At 37.7% G+C, this 14,071-nt stretch overlaps 1 protein-coding gene across 1 annotated transcript; it reads left to right on the top strand.

Annotated features, from left to right (window-relative positions):
- Window positions 1–75: 75 nt before the first annotated feature.
- On the top strand, window positions 76–12,835 carry LOC136043557 (dnaJ homolog subfamily C member 7-like; the record flags this gene model as incomplete). The annotated part of the gene is made up of 3 exons (XM_065728472.1): window positions 76–3,187; window positions 5,819–6,010; window positions 12,732–12,835. Coding segments are annotated over exons 1-3 (2,205 nt in total), but the record flags the coding sequence as incomplete, so codon positions are not given.
- Window positions 12,836–14,071: the final 1,236 nt, after the last annotated feature.

Here is a 14,071-nt window from a genome sequence, read left to right as displayed (position 1 = left end):
TGGAAAACGCTTAGTGTGGAGAGATCAGGATGAAACTTGATGGGAAGAATGAGCACAAGCTCTAGATACGTAATTGACATAACCGGACAAGATCCGATCTCTTTGGGGGTGTTGGGGGATTTTTACTGCTTTGGTGAGTTCGAGAATAAGCCCAAGTTCTAGATGCATGATGGACATAACCGGACCGGTTCCGATCTTTCGTCACAAGTGCCATACGTAAGCTCTTAGATCTTGTTTGAATATAGTGGTTATGAGATAAGAAATAAAGTTACTAAAGATTATGAATGTGATTTTTGAAAAAGGGTAAGTACCTCGCGACTTAAGAAAACTCTAATTAAACCCCTGTATAAGAAAGGTGATAAGAAAGAGTAGGGTAATTATAGAGGCATTAGGCGGTTTCTATCGGTAGAGAATTAGCTATTATGTAGATACTTTGTAGAATTAGAGATGCTGTTGACAAGGTTTTAAGAGAAGAACAGTGTGTTTTAGGAAGGGCAGAGTATGCGTAGACCGAATCTTTTGATTAATAATTGACAAGCGCGTGAGTTTTCCAGCATTTTTAATCCTCAGTTTTATGTATTATGAGCAAACGTTTGATTTAGCGTATAGAAGCCCTCTAGCGAAGGTATTATCCTTGTTGCAATTCAATGGGATTTTTGCTGTTTCTTGTTTCCTAGGTTTTTCTGTAGCTGTTGAGAGTCATTTATCGTCTTTGTAATTTTGCAATCAGCAAGAATTACTAAGGAAACGAACCATTTTGAACTAAATCTTAGCTTTGTTGCTCGAAAAATCGGATTTAGTTCCGTCTCTATTATGTCTTTTTCTGGGGCAGGGATGTTAAGACTATACTATTTATATTTTAGCGTTTATATTAGATATCATTTAATACATTTTGTATCTATGTATGTAGTTATGTTGCATATTATGTGGATGTTTAATGTATGTTTCATGCATGTATCCCTCCTACTATATTCTTTTTTTTGAAAATAAAGTAAAAAAAAAAATTCAAGATGCAGAAACGGGACTACGGCCAGAAGGAGGAAAAGAAATAATAAAACGACGCGCATATTTCAGGTGTTTAAAAGATGGCATAAAAATGCATGATTATAACCATGAATGACGTCATACTAAAGCTTCAAAGAATATAATAATGTTATCCCTTTGTATTACCATTCTGTCGTCATTTGTCATGACGTCGTGTACCGTATAAAACTATGTATGAAGCCAAGTCACTTCAGTATAAAAAGTTAATAGCTAGCTAAAACACTTATAAACATAATGGAGACAAGATCAGAAAAAGACGACAATCGTCAAGACTTGAATGGCTTAGAAAGAAGCGGCAAGAGCCCAAAAAGTGAAACGAATTTTAATGCCCACCAGGTTGATGAACCCAATGAATCTATTTACCGCGAAAGGCGTCATAGGAGTCCCTGTAGGAAGTTTGGATATAGGCGAAATGTAAGAAGGACAAACAATTTCAGAAAGAATGAAGTATATAGGCAGAGATCTAATATTCACAGTCTTAAGGGGGTTTATAATAGAAAAGTATGCACCCCACGGCATTCATATCGAGGGCAATGTAGAAGGGAACAGCTCGTGGATGCCTCAAAAGATTATGAACATAAAAATAAGTTAAGAAAGAAGAGGGCAAGAGACTACAACGAAAATAATAACAAAGAAAAAAGAATTCACCAGAACGATAACCAAGGTGAACCAAGAGTGAAGAACAGGAGAATGGAATATTCTGAAGAATTTGATAATAAAAAATGTTTTGACAGATCAAATTATGATCATAGAAACTGCTCGGATTTGAAACCCAATGACGCTTATGCTACCATTTCTGATGAGCTTGCGGAGGATCAGAAGGATAAAGGAAATAAATATTACAAGCAGAAGGATTATAGAAGGGCTCTTGGCTGTTACGCCAAAGCCATTGAGCTGTGTCCGTGTGCTCCCTATTATGGCAATCGTGCTGCTTGCTATATCATGCTGGGAATGTATTCAAAGGCACTGCAAGATGCCAGAGAAAGTATCAAATGTGAGCCATCTTATGCCAAAGGCCATTTCAGAATGGGAAAATGTTCCTTGGCGATGGGCGATGTAGCCACTGCAAAAAGTGCTTTTGACAAAGCAAAAGAACTAGAACCTACAAATACTACTATTGACACTGAGCTGAGAACCATTGATACCCTCAATAAAATAGACGAAGATCTTAGTAGAGCTGTTGAAATTCAAGACTATTTAAAGGCTTTGTACTGCTCTGAAAGAGCCTTGGATATTGCTGTGTTTTGCCAAAGATACAAAGTAAAGAAAGCCGAGTCCTTGACGTACCTTGGCCGATATCAGGAAGCTGAGGAAATCGTTAATGACATACTAAGGTCAGATAGCACAGATGTTGACTCATTGCTAGTCCGTGGAATGTGTTTATATTATCAGGATAATATTGATTTAGCGTTTTCTCATTTCCAACAAGTACTTCAATTAGCACCTGATTATGGCAAAGCCAGAGAAGCTTACAAGAAAGCAAAGCAATTGATGACGAAGAAAGAGGAAGGAAATGTAGCATTTAAACAAGGCAAATTACAAGAAGCTCTCACCATCTATACAGAAACGCTTGCCATCGATCCAGTTAATAAGCTGACCAACTCTAAAGTATATTACAATAGAGCTCTTGTCAATTCTAAGCTTGGAAATCACTCTCTAGCAGTTGACGACTGTTCTGCGGCTCTGAACTTGAATGATGGTTACATAAAAGCATTGCTGTTGAGAGGAAAATCCTACAGAAGTCTTGGAAAATACGAAGAATGTGTCAGAGATTATGAAGCTTGTATGAAGCTAGAAAGAAATGCAAATAGAGAAACCCGAAGACTATTACAAGAGGCGAAAATAGAAATGAAAAGGTCCAAACAAAAAGATTACTATAAGATTCTTGGAGTTGAAAAGAATGCCAACGACGATGAAATCAAGAAGGCCTACAGGAAACGGGCGCTTCTTCATCATCCTGACCGACATTCGTCAGCGACAGAAGAAGAGCGAAAGGAACATGAAAAGAATTTCAAAGATCTTGGAGAAGCGTACACTGTTCTCTCTGATCCTAAGAATAAAGCCCAGTATGACAGAGGTCAAGACCTAGATGATGAAGGATGGGTCGAAGTCGATCCACAAATGTTCAGTACTTTCTTTGGAAGTACTTTCTTTTTTAAGAAAGTACACCACTTCTGGTGAGTGGATTTAACTTCCATTTTAAATTTTCTTTAGTGTATTTTGACTAATTACAAAAGATTATCCGAAAAGAAGTTTGAACGTTGTTTCACATTTAATGAAATAATTGATAGTTCCTTAAGCATTTTAATAAATTGTTCACCGGATGGTGGCTTCTACTCCAAAGACGGTAGTGGATGTGTGGTAGTAGTCCTTCACTGATTGATGGTTACATTCTACAGAACCGAAAATAAAATAGTTCTCAAGCAAAACTTGAAGGACTCTTACTAGGTCTGGAGTACATGCTGGTAGGAGTCAAACATAGATCTCAAGCATCAGTGCAGTGATCATTTGCTGCGACTCAGTGGGCTGCTTGTTCAACATGGAAAGCATACAAGCTTCCAAGAAAGAGCCACGTCTGAGGTTCCCTCTAAAAAAATTTGAAGGTGAAATACGAAGTTGAAGAGTTACGGTTACTACAAAGCAAAAAAGAAAAAAGGCAGCTACTACGATATTCTGCTTAAACAATCTCTTTTTTTTCTTTTTATGGTCTAGATTCCATTCTTTGCTATAACCTTTGTTATAATGCTGCTGCAACCATGAATCTGGGAAACAACTTTTTCAATAGTTATTTCTCTTGTATCATCTTAAGCATGTGTTGTATCATCAGTTATATAATTATTTTTTAATTCTTCAGTTACTATGGTCTATAGTTCGTTCTTTAATATAAAACTGGAAAAAGCTGGAGAAAGTTCAGTTGGAAAAATAAAAGACGTTCTGGTACCCCGCTAGCCCCATCACTTCAGAAATGGGATTAAAATGAAGCTTTTCGTAAAAAAATTAATTTTATACTAAATGTTATATTTTTTTAATTACAAAAGTGACTCCATATGTAACAATCTCCCTTAAAATTAAGCACTAAAAATTTCTATATGATCTTCTGATAGCCCGTTAGCCCTGGTGAAAAAAGAAAGAAAAAAAAGAACACAAATCAGTGCTACCCATGCAAAAAAGTGATTTTCCTTGTTGTCTAAGGTGGGGGGCTGTAATTTACCTGTAAAGTTTTTCAACCATTCATTTCGATATGGCGCCATTTTTGAGAGGTTTCAAGCTATTTTTCGAAATCACCTTACATTTCTCTTTTATTTTTAACTTTTAATTTTAAGATTAACCAAAATAGTAGTTGCCAAACCTGAATCACTGTCAGACGAGAATTTTTTCTCGTTAAGCTGTTTTTTTTTTTCAAAGAGCGTTTTTTAACTTTTGGTTACCATGGGCTGTGACTTGCCTTTTACTAGATTACAGCAACAGCTGAAACCACGATATGTGTATATGAATAAATTACAAAAACTATCCGAATAGAAGTTTTTCAAAGAAAAGTAAAGAGTCATATTAAACTTAAGACCAGGAAAAATAAATTCATAAAATAATTCAAACTCGAAACGACCCGAAGTTACTATTGAAGAATTAATGAAACCCAAAATGAACAGAAATTAGAATAATCCATCATAGAAGCCATACAGATAACAGGTCCTAACATAGATAAATAAATAATTCTATAAACGAGCAAACATTAAATTGAATGTTTAAGCCCAACTTAAAACGAACCCAAATTGCTACAAACAGGAGTTTGGCTATTGCTTTTTTCACCCTTCTCCAACCGTAAAAGTCTCAAGCCAGTGTTTTTTGTAAGTAACAAAAAATAATATCAAAACGGGATAAAATGGAATTATTGACAAAAACTTCATTTTCATATACTTGGTGATATAAAATACGCATCTTTTGACAAGATAACACAAAACGCATTTACTAAAAAGGTTTCTCCCATGGAGTATGACCTTACACTTGAGTCATTCCACTGCCTGATAGTCAGTGTTCGTTACGATTCCTACTAAGAAAAGCTTAAGGACTTTTCCTGCGTGTGATATAATCTATTTGTCTAGTATCGACCTTTAATGTGAGCGAGTGGAACGGGGGGGAGGGAGATAAATATCGTAAATGGGTATTTTTGCTAGCTAAGAGGATGGCGAAGTATAACCCTATAGTCGTAAAATACATAATTTAAGATATTATATGGAAAACAGTCCTAAATTCTCCCGATAAATCTTTATTACTTAATAAGTTACATAAGTACATAAGAGTGCAAGCTGTGTGGACCTCATATGGCTTGGTGCTGTGATGAGTTGTAGAAGTTATAACAGTAGTAGTTGAAATTTTTATAACCACCGGGATATATAGATCATCCCATATATTGTTCGGCCTATAGGCTACAACTTAGGCTTCCCTAGCTTCAGAGATGCTTAAGGTGCTATTAGAATGCCGGTGCTGTGTATCAAAGTAATAATACAGACTGCTGAAATTTGTATAGTTGTAAGGGTAGACTGCATCTAAGTTTGTCCATGTATGATTATATATTCATTCGCTAAATCTTGTTATTGTGCTGTTTTGTATTGTGTCTATAGCCAAGAGTAAACAGGAAGGGTGTGCGAAAGCACATGATGGCTGGCCCCCAACCCCCCATTGCACTTCCTGGCTGAAGGGCCAAGAAACGGAGATCAGCACCGCCGGTACGGACTGTAAAGTCTAATGCCGTATCCTTTACCCTTTTTATTTATAGCCAAGAGTTCTGTGAGAAAACCAAAGCTCTCACGGGTCAATACTGGGCCAATAACTGACTCTGCAATCCGTGAATATGACCGCAGGATTGCCGAATATGACTTCCCAGAGGCTTCAAAGGACGTTTGTCTTGAGCAAAGGGTGTGTGCTTTCAGTGAAAGATTGTACTCCAAGTTCCTTGAGATATCAAACAGTTCGTGGTAACGAACTGTAGTAAGGAGCGACCCGGCTCAATAGTAAACGAAACTCTAAAAAACGGAATTTTGATGCTAAAAGATACATCAAAAGAATCGGATTTTCATGCTGATTTTAAATATATAAGTTTCATCAAATTTAGTCTTTGTCATCAAAAGTTACGAGCCTGAGAAAATTTGCGTTATTTTGGAAAATAGGGGGAACACCCCCTAAAAGTCATAGAATCTTAACGAAAATCAAGCTCCTATCTACAAAAATGTGGAATTTCGTATTTTTTGCCAGAAGACAGATCACGGGTGCGTGTTTATTTGTTTTTTGTTTTTTTGTTTTTTTTTCCGAGTGGTTATCGTATCGACCAAGTGGTCCTAGAGTGTCGCAAAAGGGCTCATTCTAACGGAAATGAAAAGTTCAAGTGGCTTTTTTAAGTGACCAAAAAATTGGAGGGCACCTAGGCCCCTTCCCACGCTCATTTTTTCCCAAAGTCAACGAATCAAAATTTTGAGATAGCCATTTTGTTCCGCATAGTCAACAACCATAATAACTATGTTTTTGGAGATGACTTACCCCCCACAGTCCCTGGGGGAGAGGCTGCAAGTTACAAACTTTGACCAGTCTTTACATACAGTAATGGTTATTGGGAAGCGTACAGACGTTTTCAGGGGGATTTTTTTTTGGTTTGGGGGTGGGGTTGAGGGAAAGGGGACTATGTGGGAGGATCTTTCCTTGGAGGAATATGTCATGGGGGAAGAGAAATTCAATGAAAAGGGTGCAGGATTTTCTAGCATTACTATAAAAAAAAACAATGAAAAAATAAACATGAAAGTTTTTTTAATTGAAAGTAAGGAGTAGCATTAAAATTTAAAACGAACAGAGATTATTACGCATATGAGGGGTTCTAAAAATGCTTTAGTATAAAGAGCTAGGTATTTAGGAGAAGATAAATACCTCGCTCTTTATGCTAAAGTATTTTTAGTAATTTAAACTATTTATTCTACGGCCTTTCTTATTCAGGGGTTATTCTTAAAGAATTGGGACAAAATTTAAGATTTAGTGTAAAGAGCGAGGTATTAACGAGGGGACAACCCCCCTCATATACATGAAACGAGTAAAACAGTTCAAAATAGGGATGAAACCTTTTTATTGACGGTGAACAGATATAAAATTTAACTGGATATTTCGAACACATATACAGTGTTCATCATCAGCAGTAAAACCTTACTAAGTAAAATCATCAGCACTTTTACTTTTATTTAAGACCAATCTCCCTAACGCCATGCCTAGCAAAAGTGACAGAATTGTTCATCTTGCGGTGGCTACTAGAGTAATTAAGACAGACTATCGACAAATACCAATATGGCGGACTCCCAAAATGTGGGACGCCTATATGCCTAGTCAGAATGTACGATCAGATCCTGAAATGGCTTGAAAAGCAAAGCTGTTTTATTGACCTAATAGCCATCGACTTTCGCAAAGCTTTTGATCTCCTATTACACCTAGTAGCCTGCCAAAACCTAAAACGAATGGTTGCTAAACGCCAAACGCTAGCCATTGTGCTCGATTTTCTATATGAAAGACAGCGAAAAATATTTTATTTACACGAAGAGGACTGTGACTCAGAGTGGAGTAAAATAACCTGCGGTGCCCCGCAAGGGACGAAACTGGCAGGAATAACATTTCTTGCCGTCATCAACTACTTGCTGGTACAAAGTTGTCGACGATTTGTCGCTCTTACTCCCCTATCCCCTTCATGGCAATGTCCCCACCAAACATTTCCCCGAAATCACTTTCGACCTACTAAGTTGACAGTGCTCTGATACGAAATTGACTATTAATTCTGTTAAGTCAAGAATACTTAGACTGAACCTGCTTAAGAGAGACTTCTTCCCCCCTGAAGTTCCTTTCCCTGTTGTGAGTGAGGTGATATATACTAGGTATCATTTTCTCACGTGATTGCACCTTTACTACCCATATTAATAGTGTGACCCGCAAAGCAAACGCATCTCTGCAAACCCTTTTAAAAATGCGTCGCTTCGGGTGCAACGCCCACAATCTTCTACGAGCATACTTGTGCTACGTACGTCCCACACTTGAATACGCCTGTCCCGTCTGGGGCCTCAGTATTAAGAATCGCTTTTTTTAGTGCAGGAACTGGAGCCAGTCCAAAAACGGGGAACCAGGATCATCCTGAGCAATAGTGAAATTTCCTACCATGATGCCCTAGCAACCATTGAACTCTAAAGTTTGGAACTCCGTTTGAGTGACCTTATCGTGATGTTTGTCAAAATGTTTCTGTCTAACACTGCTCACCGTGACATTTTACCCCCAGAAGCCCTGACAGTCAGCCGTAAAAGACAAGCTAAAACTTGTTCCTGTGTGTGCTCGGACAAACCGCTACCAGAACTCTTTCGTCCCTTTTTACGTCAATGTGTAATAGTGCATAATAACATGTTTTGTATTTCAACATCAAATTAGCCATTTGGGCTACGATTGTTGTTTAAATAAACCTCTCTCTCTCTCTCTCTCTCTCTCTCTCTCTCTCTCTCTCTCTCTCTCTCTCTCTCTCCCTCTCCCTCTCCCTCTCCCTCCATCCCTCTCCCTCTCCCTCCATCCCTCCACCTCTCTCTCTCTCTACTTTAGTTTTCTGTAAGTATTTTATACTGGTCAGATATACTATTGCTACTACTAGTAACAGCTCACTGCAGCACCAAGCCAAGTGAGGCTGACACAGCTGTGAATAGCCCTCATCCACCCAAGTCTATTCAAAGCTTCATTCTCTTCACTGTCACATGGATTTCAAACTTCACTTTAATCTTTTCTTATGACCTTTTTCCACGTCATTTAAGGAGAACCTGCATCTCATTACACGTCAGATGAATGGCCAAAAACCACAAAATTTAGCAATCTGTCGCACATCCTCCATAAAACTCCGTATATCCGTACATCGTCCGTAAAACTCTGTACATCATTACTAAATCAGAAAACTCCGTCCATATGTACATCATCCGTAAAATTCCCTACATCTGTGAAATCCTACCAGCGTTTATACACTATAATCCTAGGAAATGAGATCGAACCATATATTTTGTACTAATTGTCGTTTGACATAGGGTCAGTCAAACGGGTTCCTAAAACTATCCTAAGACATTTCCCTTGCCAAAACTTTTAACAAATCTTTCTATATGAATGTTCAGATATATTGCATCAGATTTAAGCAAAGAAGGAAGAATTGAAAATCTAACTAACTCGCAGGAGCCTACCAACAGGGAAATGGTTAGCCAGTACTGCGTTTTTAATATAATAAAATGTTTATATTAACACCTAGTTGGTGGGGCGCTTCGCGCCCCCGAAGCTTTGAGTGTCCCGGTCGTCATTTATATTCCCTGTGTCCCGGTGTCCCGGTCGTCATTTGTGTCCCGGTGTTCCGGTCTGTAATTTCTATTCGAACAATCCCTGTGTCCCGGTCGTCATTTATATATCCCGCCTGTGCCCTCGGTGTCCCCGTTGTAATTGTGTCCCTCTGTCCTGGTTGTCATTTATATTCCCTGTTTCCTGGTCGTGATTTGTGTCCGGGTGTCCCAGTCTGTAATTTCTCTTTGAGGTTCCTGGTCGTCATTTATATTCCCTGTGTCCCGGTCGTCATTTGTGTCCCAGTGTCCCGGTATGTAATTTCATCAGTTGACAAACATGACGTCAGTCGACAAACAACTTCATGACGCATACAGCTCAATCCTTAAAATGACGTCAGTCGACACACAAACATGACGTCACTCGACACACACACACACAGACAACTTATTTTTATATACATAGATAGATAACTATTATTTGACCTATTGCCCTGAGGAGACATACTCTTGCAATGTTAATACATTGTTGACACACCTCTATATAGAGAAGGGTGTCACCTCGTTCAGAAATTTCGAGAGTTTACGAGAGCTGTCGCTTTAATTTCTTAAATACTTCCTTGTGAATCTAGCTATTGTTTTTTTTATTTTATGTTTTTCCCCTTCTTCCAAGAAAAATCCCTACAAAAGCACCTGATTGTTGGGAATGTGTTTGACCTTGGTTGGCCGAGATGTTCGCTGTTAAGCTTGGCCCAGCAAACTAGATTTCATGCTAGCACCATCTAGAAGTCAACAAATAGTTTATTGTTGTCAGTTATATATTTTCTCCTATAAAAATATTTATTTTAATATAGAATTATATTTGACCCCTTTTTAAATCCTTTATAAATAAAGAAGTGTCATATATCCAGTTATATTTTAATAATTTATTCAATTTCAATTGCTAATTGTGTTGCGAGAGCAACACTTTGGTTTTGTCCCGTTTTTTTTTGTTTTTGTTTTTTTTTTCCTATGCCGCCGATCTCAGCTTATTCCTGGAAACTGGTAAGGGTCTAACCTGTGCGGTTTTTACGGAAAGTGTGGACCTCAGGCCGGATTGATGAATATGACATTACATTTTGGAAAGCTCCGTAGAACTCTTGCCTGGGGCCAAAAAGGATGGTTTTTGCTTGTCCTCGAGCCAGAGCCTATGGTGTGCGAAGTGAAGTGGAGTTATATAGCCTATGTCAGAGAGGAGTATCTGAAGTTGTGCAGCCAAGCTTTCGTTTCATCAAACCATGTTTCTGCTTTCGAGTGGAAAGCTCCGTTCTAGCAGGCAAGCAGGCAGGCACCAGTTTCAAATTGAAGATGGACTAAAATCTATAAGTGTTAAATATATGCTGTAGTTCCCCGGCCCCACAGCCAATATATCTTCTTTGAGTGATAAATAGAAAAATTTACAGAAACAAAAAAGTGCGATTTTCCCACGGGTCCGAAAGTGCTGCCATCTATTGTTTCTAGCCATTTCTGTTCGTGATTTCAGCTGACTTTACCATTCTTTTTTTTCTACTTGGGATTGCAATAGAGAAATGGTATCAGATATACCTCTTAAACTTTAAAAGTTCTCTCATTGCTAAAGAAATTAGAGCTTATCCTTTGCTCCTTTCTAAGTGGTGGTGTTAGAAAGTTGGCCTCCGGCAAAAAAGTCAACTTTTGAACTAAGACAGATAGAATTTTTTTTTCAATGACAATCGATAGACCTTGATGAGCTGATCAAAGTATATGTCATCCATTTTTTGTTACAAAAATTCCTTCATGACATACACCAGTTTTTAAGTTTCAAGGGGTTGACAACTTCAGTGGTAAGGTACACACTTGAACCAAAAATAGGCCGATACCAATTGTGAGATATGTAGGGGACTTCCAAGCAACAGTCGATTATTAGCTTATAATCATCTTTGGCAATGAGGGGTTTGCAACTTTTGCTGATTGGTGTACCTATTATCTGTTTCTGGTGTAATTGATGGTAAGAACAACTTGGTTCCCGATTGTAAGACATGTAGGGGAGTTGTAAGTAATAATCGGCTGTTAGGCTACAATGACTTCAGCGACAAGGGGTTTGGAACTTTTGCTAGTTGGTGTACCCATTATTTGTTTCTGGTGAACTTGGATGTATATCCCGGGAGAGGGACTTGTAAGTAAGAATCGGTTGCTAGAGGAGGCTTACGAGGGGCTACAAATTTGTGCAAATTGGTACACATCTATGGAATCAGGGACCCATAAATTTCCTGTAATGACTCGCCATCCAATAATAAGCGATCCTGGATGGCGAGTCATTACAGGAAATTTATGGGTCCCTGATGGTATTTTGATCCTGAAAAGTTACAGATAGCTTTATAATACCAACTAAATTACATAAGATAATGTTCCAAGTTTCCATCCGTCACGATGTCTACGATTGAAAAGGATAAAGTTCAACCGGCTGCAAAGTGACATTTAGGGGCCTAGTAAGTAATAATCGGCTGTTAGTGTGGACCTCGGGCCGGATTGATGAATATGACATTATATTTTGGAAAGCTCCGTACGACTCTTGCCTGGGGCCAAAAAGGATGGTTTTTGCTTGTCCTCGAGCCAGAGCCTATGGTGTGCAAAGGATAAAGTTCAACTGGCTGCAAAGTCAATTTAGTCCCTTCTTCCAATATTTTTTTTTTTTTTTTTTCAACCCTGAGGAATAGCCTTTGATCATCTGATTACTGATTGTGTTATTCTTTGTCTCTCACGGAAGAGGGACTTGTAAGCAAGAATGGGTTGCTAGAGGAGGTTCATGAGGGGCTACAAATTTGTGCAAATTGGTGCACATCTATGGTATTTGATCCTGAAAAGTTACGGATAGCTTTATAATACCAACTAGATTATATAAGATAATGTTCCAAGTTTCCATCCGTCACGATGTCTACGATTGAAAAGGATAAAGTTCAACTGGCTGCAAACTCAATTTAGTCCCTTTTTCCGATATTCTTTTGCTGTCGTTTTTTCAACGCTGAAGAATTTGATCATGTGATTACTGATTGTGTTCTTCTTTGAATATGCCGTTTTGGAAGCTTTGATAGTTTTGACAACTTCAGCATTTAACCGATAGCGAAGAAACAAAACCAAAGTGTTGCTCTCGCAACACTTTAATCGGCAAAGCTGGACAAAGGTTGCCGCAACACTTCACGTTGCCCAGGCAACGTAGGTCTAGTTCTTATTTCTATTCAATTATTTTAAATTACATTGTTTTCTAATAGCTTAGATGAGTTGTCTTTGACATGAGTTGTCTTCTTAGTTGTCTTTGTCTAACAAGCTGGAACGTCATATTTCATTTTTCACTCTTTCCAACATTACAATTTCTTTTAGGATATATGCTAGAAGTCGATCCAGAAAAGCGGCCTAATATATTCCAAGTGGCCTACGTTGCATTTAAGCTAGCTTCAAAGCCCTGCCCTGTAAATAACCTCTATGTAAGTAATCTCTTTGCCTTATGTCTTTAAGTCTCTTAAGAGCCTTAAATCACTTCGCCTTAGCAGCCTTTTGACCTTGAAATACCAGGGTAAATAAAAATGGAATCTGATTGTTTGCATTGGTTAAGTGTTAATTTACACAATTATATTTATTGTAAAAAATAAGAAAAACCAGGAACTTATTTTTCAAACGACAAAGACATCCATATGTTGTTTTGGTTGTAGAGGGTGTCAAAGGAAAAAAAAAAGGAAAAAAACTTGGGTGAAAATTTTAGCAAGAACAAAGCTTAAAACATGCGGCACCACGCACCTTAAGGAAGTGTGGTTTGGCTTTGGAGATAAAAGATGGCTTTGCGTTGTAGCTTGGTTTTGCCTTTGGAAATCAATAGATTCTTAATGTTAGAATTCTTTAGGACAAGACAGTAGCTAGATGCATTGGAAGATAGAAAAGATAAAGAAAATCAGTAATTCCACATAGGTTCCGTGGCCTGTACAGTAAGGAGTCAAAAACCCAAAATATTTAAAAACAAAGCATTTAAACATAAATAAACTATTTAAAACAGTTACTTATAATAGCAGTTTTACTCATAAAAAAACAAAACCATTGACATTCTTAGTCTCATGATTTTCTCAAAATGCGTCGGCCTACGATGTGCAGACAGTATTATAATGTTGAGCATTACTGGATGCATATTTCAGTTTCTCATTCAATTGTAAAGAGTACCCCCCCCCATCTCCCCATTTTTTAGATGTTCATAAAACCCTTCTATTTCATATTCTTTATAATTCTAAATAATAAAATGCCATCCATGTATCTTCCCCAAAGTTTTAGTTTAAAAAAATAAAATAAAAATATGAATCTAAAGTCAATGTTTCTACATAATCTCAAAGTGGACTTCTTTGCAAACAACGCCATCTAGTGCTTAGCGATATTATTTGGGTCAAAACGGTTGCATGCTTGCCTTTTCAGGTATTTTACAATTCAGGGGAGGGGGCAGAAATTAAGCAAAATTTTGTCGTCAGTAGACCTACAGTCTTAAAGCCTACTAACATGCTAATTCTGTCAGGATTTTCCCAAGATAAGCTAAGCCAACGAAAAAAAAAGATGTCATTAATAGAGAAATTTTCGTCACAAAAAAAAAAAAAACGATATGGATTAGCCGTCAATTATAGTGGCATTTATAAATTTGACATAGTTCACAAACAATTTTAGATTAACTGTTACTTAAAGATAAA

This window comes from Artemia franciscana, unplaced genomic scaffold, assembly GCF_032884065.1.
Source record: "Artemia franciscana unplaced genomic scaffold, ASM3288406v1 Scaffold_7193, whole genome shotgun sequence".
In the NCBI taxonomy this organism is placed as follows: Eukaryota; Metazoa; Arthropoda; class Branchiopoda; order Anostraca; family Artemiidae; genus Artemia; species Artemia franciscana.
The sequence above is the reverse complement of the archived record's forward strand: the minus strand, read 5'-3'. Positions and strand labels throughout refer to the sequence as shown.